General features: G+C 36.8%; 1 protein-coding gene across 6 annotated transcripts in view; it reads right to left on the reverse strand.

Annotated features, from left to right (window-relative positions):
• The window catches only part of TECPR2 (tectonin beta-propeller repeat containing 2), a 145639-nt gene that overhangs the window by 45609 nt on the left and 82398 nt on the right, over positions 1 to 17632 (reverse strand). For 5 of the 6 annotated variants that reach the window (XM_056811227.1, XM_056811225.1, XM_056811226.1 and 2 more), the window contains one exon: positions 1849 to 1997. In XM_056811227.1, coding sequence (XP_056667205.1) covers positions 1849 to 1997 — 149 coding nt within the window. Of the gene's footprint in view, positions 1 to 1848; positions 1998 to 5278; positions 5769 to 17632 lie in introns of those variants that run through there. The other variant, XR_008915085.1, reaches the window with a different exon arrangement.

Genomic DNA, 17632 nt, shown 5'->3' on the forward strand with positions numbered 1-17632 from the left:
GGCATGACCATGTAGGTCAAAGATAGAGGGGAAAGTTCTCATAATTACTAATATTTATAGTGACATTTTTTTATGGTAGCAAAGAACTGGAAAGAAAGTAATGCCTACTGATTAGCGAATGCCTGAATAAATTGGAGTATATGAATCCAGTGGGATCTTTCTGTGAAATATGAAAGGAGAATTATTGAGACTCAGAGAAACTTAAAAATACTCCTATGAACTGGCATAGAAAAAAGAAAACAGAACACAGTGAACAATATATATATATATACATATATACCATAATAACATAAAGAAAAATAGCTCTACATTATAAATAAAGATGAATTATAATAACCAGTCTTAATTCTAGGGAGTCCGACTGACATGGGGAACAGGCTTCCCCCCTAGACACCCCAACACCCCAGATAGTGTCCCAGTCAGAAAGTACATATAAGACTCATTTTTCCTTGTATTCCTTCAGTGTTAGGAAAGGCAACTTTGAGCCCCTCTGGCCTCTTCCTTTATTCTTGATGAGCACAGATAGGCACATCCCAGCTTGCTCCTGATAAGCAACTATTTTATATCCCAGATATCTGATTATCCTCTAAACTGGGCAGTTCACCCCCTTTTGGCTTTGAGGCATAGGACATAACCACATGACCCATTTTGGGTTCTAGAGACCCACTAACATGCCATCATCATCCTTTATCTAGTCAGGTAGGCCCTGATGTCAAAAGGGTATAAATCCCCAACCCCATCTTGTTAAGAAGGCAGTGTTCCACCTGCACACTTTCTCGCCAGCCTCTCAACATGACTTCCAAATTAATAAATTTCTCTTTTTATTTTTAAGCTAAGTTTTGGAGTCTTGCATTCTTGGCAAAGGGCAACCTGCCCCAAATCTTGGGTTTTTACCTCATAGCTCTCCCACAAAATGATGATGAAACACATTTCCCTTATCATACTTTGGATACAGATACAGTCAACGACTATTTTATTTTTGTTTTAATTGTTTCTTTTTGTAACAAGGAAGAGTTTTATGGCAATGGTGGTAGGGAAGGAGTAGGAGGATATTGGGAAGTAATGACATAAAAAGCAATAATATAACATAAAATTACATTAAGGTGGGGATTTTCATAAGATTATCTCTAAATTTCTTCCAAGGTCTAAAACTCTTTGAGCATCATAAATTCCAAATCATTAAGGCACTCATTAAAGAATTTTACAATGCTGCAACTTATTTCATATCCCTAGTGATAGTTTTAGAGATACATTGTGATATAGCAGAAAGACCATTGTTCTGTGAGTCAGGAGCCCTGGGACCAAATTTCAGGTCCACTGTTCATTAAATATGAACCTTAGACAAGTGATTTCACTTCTCTGAGGTTCAGAATCCTCCTCTGTACAATAGGGAAGATAATTCCTGCCTCACCTAATTCACAAAGTCGTTCTAATACAATAATAAAATAAGACAATGCCTATTAAAGTATTTTGTGCTATAAAAGTTCCATAAAAATAAAAACTGCAAGCTATTACTATGACATTGGAAGCCTATAACAAAAGGATTATAAGAAATTTAATGGTATAGTTGAATGGGGACCTGACTTTGGTTGAAAAGATTTAAATCCCAGCTTAGATTTATTAAGTAAGTGACCTTCCATATGTCAATTAATTTCCACGTCTCAGTTTCTTCATTTGTAAAATAGGAGTATTAACTTGTAAACTAATTGCTTCATAGGGTTGTTCATAAGGAAAGCACTCTGTTCAACAGAGACAATAGACATGTGAGAAAGGCACTTAGAATAGAGTTCTTACTTCTCAAAAAGTACATTCATATATATTTCTTACTAGCTTTAAAAATGCATTTACCTGGGCAGGTGGCTCAATTGTTATCCATGCTGGAAGCATCAAACTGGGGTTTAGAGGCTGGGTTCCTACTCGGAAGTAAACTCCACCTCTGGAATCACAGGCCCAGATGTGCTGGTTTCCACATGACAAACTGACTAATTTTATAGCACCTACAGAAAGAAGTATTAAAATACTAAATGTAACAATTACTTTTTGCAAAATGAATATTCTTCAGTTTATAATGTGAACTTTTACATTTCAAAGGAAGGAAAAGACTTCTAGTCATAATATGCAATCATTTGATGGCAGTAGACACAATAGCACCAGCTGCATGGGTAGAAGAGATGTACAGCAAGGGAAGCAACATGGCCAGGGTGGAAGAAAGCCTGATTTTGGAGGCTGGAGACCTTAGGTCCCAGGTGTGAGCTCTGGCTCTGACTGTGTTTGTGACCATGCATTTAACATCTTTAATAAACCTTTATTCCTTGTATTAAAAATGGAATAACGGGGGGGGGGGGGCAGCTGGGTGGCTCAGTGGATTGAGAGTCAGGCCTAAAGACGGGAGGTCCTGGGTTCAAATATGGCCTCAGACACTTCCCAGCTGTGTGACTCTGGGTAAGTCACTTAACCCCCACTGCCTAGCCATTACCACTCTTCTGCCTTGGAACCAATACACAGTATTGACTCTAAGATGGAAGGTAAGGTTAAAAAAAAAAAAGGAATAACATCTGTGTTTACTACTTCAGAAAGCCTGAATGAACTTGCTTCTCTATTTTTAAAATGAGCATAACATTTGCTTTACTTATATTACAGGACTGTGTAAGCATTAAAACGATGTAGAAGTTGGAACAGTAATAATAATAATTACTATGATTAATCTATACTCTTATCGAGTCACATTTATGAAGCATATTTACAGACAGCTTAACATCATAAGAATTAAAATGGATAAATTTGATTGCATAAAATTAAAAAAAGTTAAGTATATTATAATGTGGATTAAAAGTAGATTCAGAATTAAATGAATAGTAAGATCAGAGTATTGTTAATGTTCCAGGGTCAAAGTAATAGAAGGTCTCTACTGAAGTACCCCCAAGATGGATATGTTGGACTGTGATGTTTAACATTTTGTAGTATACCAGGCATCTTAGCATCTTGGAAGTATGACTGATGTATTGATATCGTATCCTGTATATTCATTTACCAGACACATAGTATGGAAAGGGACAGTCCAAAGGACTATCCTGGGCTGGGCCTTGACAGCCAAGCTGCCCTGGCTCAGAGTACATTCATTTGCAAAGCACAGTTTGGATTAATCTCCTCCTCTTTGATTCCATCATTGTCAATGATACCAATGTAAAAACCTATGTCATGTTACATATTCGTTGATCACCACCCAATCCACATTCCTAAAACCTCCAATAAATACTGGGGAACAAGTGCGAATCTCTCTCTTACTTTCCTGAATCTTCTGACTTCTCTGTCCTATCTTTTCCTTCTGATCTTTCTTTCCTCGAGACGCTGTTGCCCCCATGCTCTCTTGTCCATAGGAGGTATTAAGGAATTGTTACTCCCCACAAGTTTTCTTATTCCTCATGTTTCCCTTTAATTAATTATCCAAGAGAAATATTAAGGAGTTCGCGTCTCTCCCCAAGTGTTTTAACTTGTTGTCTCTGAGTCTTTATTATTCACCTATTTCCTTAGTCTCCCTTCTTCTCAGGTTATTACCCCCAGGTAAAAACATATAGGGACTACAGGCCAGTCCTTATACATTTAAATCAATCACTTGGATGATTACATGGATGACATGTTCATCAGATCTGTAAACAGTAAAGATCAGGGAGGGCCAGGCTCTCAATCCACCAAGTACCTCTCCAAGGAGCCTTTTGTGATTCTCCTTAATTCTAGTGCCTTACCCTGTTAAATTATTTGCGATTTATCAGATGTATAGCTTATTTATACATGGTGGTTTACATGTTTTCCTCACTAGACTGAACTTCTTGAGAGCAGGAACTGCTTTTCTGCCTTTCTTTGTAATCCCAAATTTAGCTCAGTGTCTGTAGTGTGCATAATAAATGTTAGTTACTGCTGATGAAATTCAACAGGGATAAGTATAAATTCTTGCACTACAGTACAAAAGAAATCAACTTCACAAGGACAAGGTGAGGGACTTTATTCTGAAAAAAAAAATCTGAAGGTTTTTGTGCACTACAAACTCCTTATGAATCATCCCTGTGATGTGGTAGCCTTAAGCTAATGTGATCTTCAGCTGCATTAAGGGCGTAACTTTCAGGAAAAAGGAGATGATAATCCCACTGTATTCAGACCTCATCGTAACTGGTCTGGAATACTGTGTTCAGTTACTGGAATCAGAGTTTAAGATGGCTGTCAATATGAATGAGCAAGTCTTTTTCATATGAAGATGGATGCAAGGAACTAGGTACATTTCTCCAGGAGAAGAGAAGATGAACTAGGAAGGGCTGCCAAAAAAAAAAAAAAAAGACTTGCTCTGTTTGGACCCAGAGGGCTAGAAATTGCAAATTATTAATGTAGGGGAAAACTTTACAAAAATAGAACTATATTTTGCAGACAAAAATAACAAATAATCCTTCTTTTCGTGACATCCTTTTATACATTTAAGACTGCTATCATATCCCTCCTCTCACAAATTCTCTATATTCCAGGCTAAATACCTTTAGTTTTTTAAAAACTGATCTTCAACAGGTACAAGAACTCTTATCATCAAGAACCTTTGCCTTAATGAGTTCACTGAAATTACATGACTATTTCTCCAATAAACAAGGATAAAAATAAAAAAAGAAAAAGATCTCTTATTCTAGTCATTGTCTCTTGGATGATCCCTTATTGAAAAATGTTCCTTCTAAAACATAGCACCCAGAATTGAACACAGTATTCCAAATGTAATCTGACCAGGGCAAGGTTCAACAAGAATATCAACTCCTTTGTTCTGGACTCCAGGCCTTGAACAACATAGCCAACAATGATTTTATCTAAATTCCAGAGTAGAATCAAGTTTAATTACCAATACCTACCAAAGAATATTTTTCATTTTGACTTTTAGCACCTTTCATTTAAGAGACTTGAAAAGTCATTTAAGTTCTCCTTTTATAAAAGTACCCACCCCTCCAACATCCCTGATAAGTCCACATTCAGATTCTGAAGCTCTCTGTAATATATAGAACTCACTTATTTTGTTTCTAGACAGCTAAGACAACTACTCTTCTTTAAATTGAGTCAAAAATCTGCCTGCTTATAATTTGAACCTATTAGTTCTAATAATGTCAAGCAAAATAAGTCTAATCAATCTTCCATGTGTTGCCTTCAATTTTTGAAGACATTAATCATGGCCCCAGATAGTCCCTGATTTAAAAAGTTCTACAGTTTCTTTTGATTGAATTTTTTCATATAATATGATTTAAAGTACTCTTACCAGTCCATCTGCCTGCTTCTGTGCAGGCTCCTTCTTGTTAATACTTTATAAAGATTTGTGATTTTGTTGGTGTGAGTAAAGTTGAAGATGACAACCTCTCTATGACTTAGTAGATGGTTTCTGTGAATTGCTGTGACAGGAAAATTCACTGCTCAGTAGCCAACCTTCTGATGATAAAACTGTTTAAATAGGTACCCAAATTGAGGCTCACTCCATCTCTAGTTGGTATTCAAATCCTTTCCAGTTTGGTAAGATTTGTCAGTTTTTGATCCTCTTAATAGTCTCTGAGAACCGAGGGGCATTCCTCCATGACAATATTAGACATTAAAAAAATGGAGATTCAATGTTAGTTTGTCAATAGCCTGCCTAAAATGGGATGTCCAGAATTACAGTATTTCGTGTATGGTCCAACAAGGGCAAAGAAAAGTGGCATTCTCCTCTCCTTTTAAGACATCAGATTTTTATTTCTATTTCATCATATGGATTGAACCTATTTTAATAGAAAAAGGTTTTAGTCAGAAGGAAAGATATTACTGCAATTTATATTAATAATAGAAAGATACAAATGTGACCTTTGACAATTTTAAATTTCAAATAGGCAAAAAGGTTGTCCAATTTAAATTGTAGTAAACCTCCAACCAACAGTTCGAATAGGTATGGCACCATTAGTAGATAATACTGCTTTTTTGACAGGGTGCACCAAGAAAAATGGGGCCACTAGTAGTGCTGTGATTAGAGTATTAGCCCTGGAGTCAGGAGGATCTGAGTTCAAATTTGGCCCGAGACACTTATTAGCTGTGTGACCTTGGGCAAGTATCTTATCCCTATTTTTCTAAGATCCTCATGTATAAAATGAGCTGGAGAAGGAAATGACAAACTACTCCAGTATCTCTGCCAAGAAAATCTTAAATGGGATCAAGAAGAGTTGGACATTGGGGGCAGCTGGGTAGCTCAGTGGATTGAGAGCCAGGCCTAGAGATGGGAGGTCCTAGGTTCAAATCTGACCTCAGACACTTCCCAGCTGTGTGACCCTGGGCAAGTTACTTGACCCCCATTGCCTAGTCTTTACCACTCTTCTGCCTTGGAACCAATACATAGTATTGATTCCAAGACAGAATGTAAGGGTTTAAAAAAAAAAAAAGAAGAGTTGGACATGACTGAAAAACTACTGAAGAAATCAAGAAATATAGAAAGCACTACTTTGAATGTCACAGAACTCTGTCACACTTGTTGCACAAATATCATGCCACCTTCCTTTCTCTTCCCAAAACAGAGTAGGAGAATTTAGAAAGGGCAGTCAGTCTTTCTTTGCTGTTCTATATGTTGCTATATATGTTATAAATGATATTATATCATAATCAGATAAATAATGGGGCCATTCAAACTTTAGGTCTCTGAATTCAAATTCAATGTTTTTTGTCCTACAACACCGTGCTTCCTCTCAAAACTGTCCTAATCTGAACTACATTTAGGAGTTGATCATGCTAACAGAATGCTTGTGTCATCATAGCCTAAAAATACAAGTTAGTATGCAAGAAAAAATGTTTACCAAAGAATACACATATGAGTTATTTGAAGGTAAATATTTCCATAAATATGTATCAATAATGAATTATAGGTGCATTGTGGTATTTATACACATTTAGCCTGAAGATAATAACTAAATAGAAATGACTCAGTACTTCAAAATCAATTCAAAACAGTTCTGTTTTCACTTAAAACCAGTACAAAGGATTTAAATCATGCTTGAAGAATAGGATGGCTTTGAAATGGGAGTCAAAAGACCTGGATTCAAGTTATTACTTCATGACTAGTTGATTATCAGCAATGCAAGGATCCAAGACAACTTTAAGAGACTCATAAAGAAAAATTCTATCCACAACCATTGAAGGAACTGTCAGCGTATAATTCATAATCAAACCACATTATTTCTCATTTTATTTACTTCATGTGTTATTTCTTACATGTGCAATATGTATGTCTTCTTTCATGACATGAAGAATATGGACATTTATATTGGATGACAACACTAGAAAAACCTTTATTGAATTGTTTACTGTCTGAGGAAGGGGGAAAGCAGAGAGGAAGGACAGGAGAGAATCTGGATTACAAAAGGTCAGAAAACAATTGTTTAAAAAATTTGTTTCTTTGGATCTGGTAATTTCAGAAAGTGGGTCCCTATTGCCTCTAGAATAAAATATAAAATGATCTGTTTGGCATTCAAAGCCCTTCACCATTCAGACTCCTGCTTCATCCTATGTTTCCATTCATCTGACATCTTACTCCCTGCCATGTACTCTTTGATCCAGTGACACTGACCTTCTGGCTATTCTATGAACAAAACACTTCAATGCTCAGCTCTGTGTATTTGGGGGGAGGGGGGTTGCCTGCCCACACCTGGAACACTCTCCCTTCTCCATTCTGACTACCGACCTCCCTGGCTTCAAGTTTTAATTCCAATCTCATCCCTCTGTTAATTATTTTCTACTTATTCAATATAATTTTGTATATATTTATTTGCATGTTGTCTCCCCAATTAGATTGTAAGCTTCTTGAGAGCACATACTGTCTTTTGCCCCTTTTCTATCCCCAGTACTTAGCATAATGTCTGGCACATAGTAGGATCTTAGTAAATGTTTCTTGATTGTTAGTTTACTAAAAATTACACTAACTTACTATAATCCAAATATTTATTTGCAATGAGAAATAAACATGGTATGATTGTCATTTTCCCAAAGAATCAAAGATGCTGTGTTTTAGAGCAAAGGAATCAAACATGCTGTCAAAGTGTAGTATAGCTGGAATCATATTCAAATACAATTGGGAAATATTTAATAAAATAAGACAAAATAAAAGAACACAGATAATTTTAATTTATCACTCACAAGGATGTTGTGATGTACAGTTTAACATCTTCTTTCTAGCTGAGTTTGTCACTACTGCTCTAGAGAATAGTGAAAAGATATGTGTTGTCCATGTTTTTTTATGGATTTTTAATGGATTTAATAAATACTTGTTCAGCTGTTCAGTCATGACTATGTGGATCATGGCACTTCATAACTCTCCATGGAGTTTTCTTGGCAAAGATAATGGAGAGGTTTGCCATTTCCTTCTCCAGGGAATTAAGGTAAAGAGAGGTTAAATAATTAGACTGTATTTGAACTCAGAAATTCCTGATTCCAAATCTAGTTCTAACTACTAAGCTTTCCAGATGCCTCAATAAGTACTACATAGACACACTTTTGTTTAATTATAGATTTCTCAGTTCAAATAAGAAATGCTATAAACCTGTGGAAATAGTGTTGAACTCGGTGTCAGAAGACCTGAGTGCTAGTAATGGCTCATGCATTTATTAGCTATGTAACAGTGAGTAAGTAACTAAATATCAGTATTTTATGGGTACAATAAAGAGAAAACTATTTCTATAAGTATTGTATAGGGCTGTGATGTAAACCTTTTAGAGATGGGGTGCTAGGCCCTCACTTCCCCACATTACCCACCCCCCCAACCCCCTTGCCCCAGGCAGGGGAAGGAGGAAGTGTTACCATTAGGCTGCTGGGCAGGATGAGAGGTACGTGTGGAGAGGGGAAGGAAAGTGGCCCTAGTGCTCCATTCCCCTCCAGCTATGTGCCATACTGTGAGCTATGCTCCCCTCAAACCTAGCTCCTCTCCAACCCTACCACAGGAATTAACTTCACAGTTGTCTCAATAGGCTGCCATCTGTGCCATGCCCTCAAGCAGCATGTGAGCCTCCCCCTTACCCATAGCACCTTACCCCAGACAGTGGAGGAAGAAAGTGCTCTCATTGGGCTGCTGGGCAGAGAGGCAGGGAAAGTGAAGAATGTCCTCAGGTGCATGAAAAGGGGGAGGGGAGCAGCTCCATCTCAAGTCTCTCTGGCTTTCTAATAACAAATGCTGGCAGGTGACTGCAGGAGTTCCCACAAAGGGTTCTGCATGCCCTTTTTGGCATGCATACTATAGGTTTGCCATCACTGGTATAGGGTTATTATGAAAACCAATTATATTGGAAATCCTCTCTTTAACCTGGATCACAACTCTTTTTAAGATTTAATGATCAAGGGGGCAGGTAGGTGGTTCAGTGAATTGAGTCAGGTCTAGACACAAGAGGTCTTGGATTCGAAGGTGGCACCAGACACTTCCTAGCTGTGTGACCCTGAGCAAGTCACTTAAACCCCATTGCCTAGCCCTTACCACTCCTTCTGTCTTGGAACCAATATACAATATTGACACTAAGACATAAGGTATGGTTAAAAAAAAAGATTTAAAGATCAAAAAATGTTGGAAAATAATCAATTGCTAGCAAACAATTTATCATCCCACTTCTAACCTTATTAGATACAGCTCTATAAATTTAGGTAAGCTGGTGCTATAATATGTCTCTCTCTTGTTCAGATTAAGTTAAGTCAATGTGCCAGCTAAATTCAGATATTTTCCTTACATGACATCACAGTTTCCTAAGAAGTTCTCTACTGTTTTAAGGGAAAGAAAATGAGTCCCTTTCTGAAGTATTTATGGAATACTCACTTTCAGATGTCAAAAAGGCAGATGGAGATGTGAATAATCAGGTCAAGAAAGAGGTGGGATTAGGTTTTGAAAAACAGATCCAAGAATTTTCTGGTAAAGGAATCCATAGAAACAAGCAGATAAGATTACTAAGCAAGAAAGTATAAAAGGAAAAGAAAAGAAAGCCCCATTAGTGGGCATGCCATGGGCAAAGATCCAACTCAGAAGCTTGAGAAGGAATGGTCCCAGTTAGAAGAATCAGGAGAAAGTAGAGTGCCACCAAAATATAAAGTGGGAATCTCTCAATTCTAAGATAGAAAATGGTTATCAAAGAGAAGAAGGTAACTGATAGTGACACAGGCAGTAGAGAAGTTAAGGAAGATAAGAACTGAGAAAAGGACATTAGTTTCCAATTAAGAAAGTACTGGCAACTTAAAAGAGACTTGTCTCAGCTAAATAATGAGATTAGAAGTCAAACTTCAAAGGGTTTGGAAGAAAGTAAAAGGAAAGGAAATGGAGGAATCAATTATAGATGGCTTTCTTGAGAAACTTAGCCACAAAAAGAAGAAACAAGATAGTAGACATAGTAGAGCAAGTAAAGGTTTTCTAAAGATGGTGAATGTTTATAGGCAGCAGGGAACTGCCAGTGTCTATCTAGAGAGACTGAAGGTTATTTAGAGAATGGAGATAGAGTGGCCAAGCTGCAAGAGAAGATGGGGTGAAATCGGATCTTGTGTTGGCAAAAAGTAAGTTCACCTCTTCATGTAAGACAAGGATTAAAGAGGAGATAAATGAATGAATGAGGCATTTATTAAGCATTTACTATGTACAAAATGCTGTAAAAGTAAAAATTATATTGGAAGATATATGAATGATGTGAGATTCAGAGGGAAGAAGAGAAGTTCTTGAAGAATATCAATTTTTTTAGTGAAGTATGAGGCACAGTTCTCAGAAAGGGGTGCCATGGAAGGTCTGAGGAGGGATGAAAAGGTTTAGAAAATCCCCTGTGCTAAGTGATATAGCAAACTGATCAGGGAGATGTCAAAAGATTATCTTACTACAATGAGGGCTCAGTTAACATTAGGTAATATACATTTGTAGTAGATCTAGTTTTGTGAGTTTTTTGTGATGTTTTTGTGATTTTCTTTAGCTCCATTCAGCAGCATGTGAATAGGAGAAAAGACAGATGGTGGGTAGAATTCCATGATAGGAGCTTGGCAAGGCATCACCGGTAATAAATGGGGCAAAATATTTAAGATAGGGAGGCTAGTGTAGAATTAAACTGGCTCACCAAGCAGCTGAGATCAGGAGCACATCTGTCAGGATTTGTATTCCACTTTCACAACTTTTGAAAATTCAGTTACCTCAGTGCCAAAATAAAGCACTTAAAGATTTTAGTAAAGAAAGATATCAAGTGTCTTTGCTCTTCAGAACACATTATTCTATTCCTTTTTGTGGTTTTTAGTGGGTAGAACAGTCTTCAATTGTTCAAAATTCTCTTTCTCTATATCTGAAGGTCTTGCTCCTGGTTACTTGCAGAATTTGCTGTATGTCATTGAAATTGTTAATTTAACCACTATGTCTTGCAGTATGTAACATTGGGGTTTTTTGTTTTTGTATTCCCAGAAGCAATCTGTGGATTCTTTTGATTGACAGCTGGTTTTCTTTGTTCAAACATTTTAGGCAGTTTTCTTGTACTACATTATGCTTCTCAGGCTTTTTGATGTGTTTTTTGGGGGGAAGACTTATAAAGCTTAATTTTTTCTTAACATCCTATCTTCAAGATAAAAATGTTCTTTCCATTTGAAAAGAGATCATGTGTTCTTTTAACATCATTACTTTTTCTTTTCATTATCCCATGATCTCTTTTTCAATTACTTGGGAGAGACTTGCCACAGTGAATTCAAGTTTTTCTATTCTTCAAATAATTTCTGTTGTGCAAGCCATAAATTCTTTCACAATTTCTTTCTTGAAACATTCAGAAACATTCTGCTGTGTGTAGTTCTATACTCTCTTGGGAATGTACTAGTCCTTTGCCTCATCAGGTATTGATCCATTTTCTTTTATCTTGCAACATTTATTCTGAATTGTTTGGACTTACTAGATATCCCAGAGGCCCATCTTTCCTTCTGTTCTTAATATCTTCCTTATTGATTTATTCATGTTTAAGATTCTTAACTGAGTTTTTATTCTGAGATCCTTGGTAATTTCATTTTTTTTCTTTATATCTTCCTTTATATTTTCCAATGGTCTTAAAAAAAAACATTTAAAAACACTTACCTTCCATCTTAGAATCAATACTGTGTATTGGTTACAAAGCAGAAGAGCAATAAGAGCTAGGCAATGGGGGTTCTGTGACTTGCCCCGGGTCACACACTAGGAAGTATCTGAGGCAAGACTTGAATCCAGGGCCTCCCCCCACCTCTAGACCTGGCTTTTGATCAACCGAACCATCTAGTTGTCCCTTTCCCAGGTGCTTTCTAAGGTCTGCCCCTATGATGATGGATCTCCCGAGAGCTGTATCTTAAAGTCATTTATTTCTACCTTTTACCATGTAGAGGAATTCATTTTTCACTGGCTTCAGTATCTTCCCCAAGAGCCTTCTGGGGGGGAAGGAGGGAATGGCTCCAACTAGATGCTAATCCCTTTTTCTTCAGGTTTGGGGGGACCCCAAATACATGCTGACGTTCTGGCTCAATTCTTTCTGTTCTTTAGTTGAATGTCTAAGTAATGCTTCAAAGAGTATGCTGTCATCCCAGGCAGAGCAATGTTCTCCTTTGCTATACATACTTCACTTCCTAGGATGAGTCTTTGAGAGAAAGTTAAGTACATAATGGTGAAATGAGGATTGGGGCAAGGTGGAGAAGAGGGTGTGTTGGCAGAGACTGCCACAGTATTAACAAGAGAATTTCTGAGTGAACCTCAAAGCACAAGTTCATGATTTCTATCTTTCCAGAGCCTGAGGGCTGGTGGAGGAAGGTATGCTGAGTGAGCACATTAGGGGTTAGGGATTAGTTTTTCTGCAGTTAATTCATCAGGTGTTACCTCATTAGGATTTTTTGTGTCTTAGCCTGTGGAGAAAATGACAATTACTTTACTTCTTGCAAATAATTCTTATTTTGAAGGGTTTTGAAAGGCCTTAAAAATGTGGATATAGATAGGTGGATAGATAGATCTGCATGTGTATGTGTGTGTATCCCCAATCTCTGAATTTTTTTCATTTTTGACTTCTGGGACTAGATAAATTGTAAGAGCCTGGAAGTGCCTGTCTGTATTATAAAGTCATATGTAAGGCTGGCTAATGGAAAACACCTCTGCAGGACCAACTTTACTGTCTGGGCAATGCACCACCTTGAAATCACAGCTCTGAGATGCATGGGCCCATCTCACATGTTCTCAAGGATCGAATGTTGAATCACTGTTCTCTCAAAATTTGACTCTACCTTAAATTTGTCATCTGGGTTTCTTGCCCTGAACATACTCTTCATCAAGATGTATCTATCCAGTCATCTTTTGAATAGATCTTCTCTGGGTGTGCTGTTGAAACTGTGATGTAAGACTTTCTACTTTTTTCTTTTGGGCTACAGTCCAGGATTGGACTTCTAAGTAGCCTTTCCTCAGAGAAGTCAAATGAACTTATAAAGACCTACAATAGAAGGAGACTGCTAACTGCTGGGTTCAGTACCCACAGTAAGGCCATAAAACTGTTTGAGACCTTCAAGTCTCTTCAAGTTTTGTATCCAAGATCTGAATTATAAGAAGTTAAGATAGTCCACCAAGTAGGGGTCTCAAAGACCTGAATGAGAATAACCTGGTTCAGGTTCAGGTTTCAGAGAATAGTAAACAATTTTCTCCAAGTTGAAAGGCAAATATGCTCTTAGGTAGACTTCTCTCCCTATGTTGTATTGGCCCATTACTCTTCGCTTAGTGTTGTGTCTAGACAGGGCCAGACTCCTGTAGCTGGGCTTGACTAGCCTCCCACTTTATTTAAGCAGAGAAGAAACCTGTGACCTGTGGCTGATCATTTTGTGTCTGTATTGTGATAGCAATTGCCATTATATATAAACCTTTCTGTAAAGATACCCCTTTCCCTAAGCAAGGCAGTCTAAGCTATCTGAGTCCTCTGTAAGTAAAGATCCCATATACTACTTGGAGTTGTTAGTAAGATACCATGTGCAAGGCCACTAGTCCTGCTTTTGAATGCTACTCAAAGTTGAAGATTGGCAATATATGCCTCTTGCCCTTAAATGGGGACAAGAAATTCTAAAGTTCTATTTTTGAAATCATGGTATCTGACCATGGGCTCCAGGCCAGGTTGGGAGGGAAGTGACTGGGGAAGGTTGAATGGGCCAGAAGTCAAAGTGAAGGTGAAAATAAAGTTTAGAGTCAGCAAATGGGAATGTTAGAAGCTGGAAGTTGTAAATGGGAATTTTTCAGAGAAATAATAGGATGCTAGGCAGTAGTAGAAATGAAATGGAGATAAATATTATTAGAGTTGAAGAGATTCAAGAACTCTGAGGTCAGTATTAAGAGGGCCATAATGTGGATTCTGCAATCAATGAGGATGATAAAGGAACAGGATGAAGAGGAAGACTGAGCCATTTGTTGATAGCATTGAGCAGGATTGGCAAATATCCTGGAAATCAATAGATCATATTTTCATAGTGTGAACTTGAAGAGAGAGGTTGATGAGTGTAGTTTTCTTTGACTAAAGTATTTGTGTTTGCTTTTAATTGCCCTTTGGTATTTCTGAAATTTTATTTTAGGATGGTACAAAAATGTTTTTCTGAACTTGGATATTTTTCATTATATTAAATATAGGTTTTGGAAAAAAAAAAGGTCATAAAAACCAGAGAAAACGTCTGATCCTCCATTTTGTCAGTCACAAAGGAAGCTATTAATGCTATTTTGACAAATCATAATTTCAGTGATTTGTGTGTGTATGCACTCCCTCCCATGGTGCAGATCACAATCCACCTTTGCTTTCTCATACCATGTGACTTGTGTCCATGGCTTCCTATAAATTTCCCACAGGGGATGTATAGAACATGCCAAGAGTTTCCTATATATCTCATACAATTAAATGAGTGGCAATGCAGCACCCAGGCAGCACTATCAGCTAGCCCTCATTTTCATTACATGATCAGCCCAGCTCCTTCTTTGGCTAGACATCCACATTAATGATATCTTCTGCTGCTTAGAGAAGCAGCAGTAAAGTAAATTTCACTATTGATAACATGCCCTAGCCATTTATTCAGAACATGAGTCTTTTCATTGCCCTTTGAATAATATGTACCTTTATTCCATAAAGTCCTAATCTAATGCCTCATAACAAGTGAAAGTGACCATGAGTTCTCAAAAGGCTAGGCCAGTGGATTTGAAATTCTGGCAGGTTGGGCCATATGTAAAAGGCTTAAAGTGTGAGCCTGACAACAGACAGTATATGCTTTTTGCAGTCTGTAGACAAACCTAGCTGAGAGAGGCTCATTACCAGGAGAACTGACAACTAGATAATGAATTATTTTGGCCATGGCAACCCATGAAATGAAGCTATTATTAGTAATGCTGAAATGTAATTATTAAAAGGGGAACACTGTGATTTTTTCAGTCTTTATAACTCTTTTTGAATACTATATTATTTTGGGAAAAGGGAAGGGACATCCAAAGGTCAAAATTATCATCCTTCTTTGACATTAATTAACACAGTTATAGAATTTAAGACCCTCTTTAACTGTGCATCACCCAGTGTCTAATATACATGATCCTGGGACATGATGTCCCAGCTGTTAAAGTGGTCTGACCTTAACATGCTTCAGTGTGATCAAATACAGCACTGCATATCATTGCTTGATATCATTTACATCTCTAGAGGAGAACATGCATTTATTTTGCACTTTTCAAAAGAAGGAATATTTTGAAAGACAATGTCCTTCCAAATAACACTGCTACCAGTAAAATAAAAACAACGGTAAAGAATGTTTTTGTTTCATCTTAAGTTACAAAGATCATGTATCTTATTCTATTTGAGTACTCTGACACTTGAAGTTACCTAATCAAAAATGTCCTAGAGATTATTACTAAAATAGTTCAAAAGAAAATATATCCCTTCCCCTTTCCAAGAGAGTAGAAAATAATATATGTTGTTTAGACAGTCTTCAGTCAACTCAACTGATCATTTCTCATTAAATCAAGGATTTATGTTTAGTTTTACTTTTAAAACATTTTTCCCCAAAGCTAAAATGAAATCCAACTTTTTTATTTTTGACTTGAGATCAAGTTTCAGTTTCTCATATATAATAATTCACATTAATTTTGTGCCTTGTAGTTACAAAGCATTTATACACATTATCTCATTTGAATGTTATCTCAATTCTACACAGGAGAAAAAGAGTCTCATAGAGATGAAGAAATTTGCCCAGGGACAAATAAATGGCAATCAAAACAGCTGACATTTGAATCCAGATCAACTGACTCTGAGTTCAATAATTCTTCTTCACTATGCTGTCCTAAAAAAAATTTGAATATATTATTAACAAAGACTAGAAGAATTTGGTGATCTACTTTATTAGAATTTAGCATTTACTAGTTTCTTGGTTTTCTGGGAAATAGCTCAAGTTCATAATAACAACGTTATACTTTAAAGTTTAAAAAACCCTTTCCTTACAATGACCATGTGAGCTATACATTTATTAAATGTTAAAGAGTTTAACTGGATTTCCTCCTAACATGTTCAGCATTCTTTCCACTCTACCACACTGCCTTTCAGATAAAACATTCTATTTTTGTCTTCAAGGAATTTACAGTTTAACATTCCACTGGTAACCATAATGACTTTTTTCCACTTAAAACTACAAAGATTATTACACCATAGGAAATACAAGAAATTTGGAGAGACATAAGATCTGTATAAAGAGAGTGAAGAAAGCAGAACTAAATGACGAAAATACATAATGACTACATACATAATTGAAAATATCACTAAACAATAGCTTGAACTCAGATTAAATGCAAAGAACCAATACTGGTTTCAGAGGGCAGATAGATAATGAAATACTTTCTACATCTTGGAAGGGTGGAGGAGGAGCAGGAAGGAATTATGAGAGTGAGAGAGAGAGAGAGAGAGAGAGAGAGAGAGAGAGAGAGAGAGAGAGAGAGAGAGAGAGAGAATGAATATCTGGAAATGACTGTCATATGAAAACTTTTTAAAAATGTTTTTTAATTGTAATGATTAAGTTCTGATAAACTTGAAAGAGCATTTGAGCCTGGAGCCTGAAGATCTTACTTCAAATACTGACTCCATTACCTGTTGTGTTACACTATTGGCAAAGCACTTAATCTCCCCAAGAGTCAGTCTCTTCATCTATAGAGTAGGAATAATACCACTTGCAACCCCTGTATTTCATGAGATTGTCCTGAATGAAAAACTTTGTAAACTGTAAAGTGCTACATTAATGTGTGGTATGATGATGACAGTGATGATTACAGAAAGAGCTACTCCATTACTCTTTTGATAAACATAATGATTTTGACATATATAATAAGCTTGATACATACTGCTAAGGAAGACTATGTGATTTTGAGAACTTTATGAGGTCAATTACAGACTGAAGGACCGCTTGCTTCCTTGGCCTCTTACTACAATGTCTGAACTAGCTATTTCAGAACAAGATTGATTACATATTGTTTTCTTTTATCTTGTTTCAAAGGAGTAAGAGATCAACTGAGTCAGATTATGGACTCCTTGAAGACAAGAATTGCTTTCTTTTTTTTCAGGTTTTCCCATAGCTTCTTCCTCATAGAATGCTAGGCAAATAACAGATGATCAGGAAA

This window comes from Monodelphis domestica, chromosome 1 (assembly GCF_027887165.1).
Source record: "Monodelphis domestica isolate mMonDom1 chromosome 1, mMonDom1.pri, whole genome shotgun sequence".
Classification (NCBI taxonomy): Eukaryota; Metazoa; Chordata; class Mammalia; order Didelphimorphia; family Didelphidae; genus Monodelphis; species Monodelphis domestica.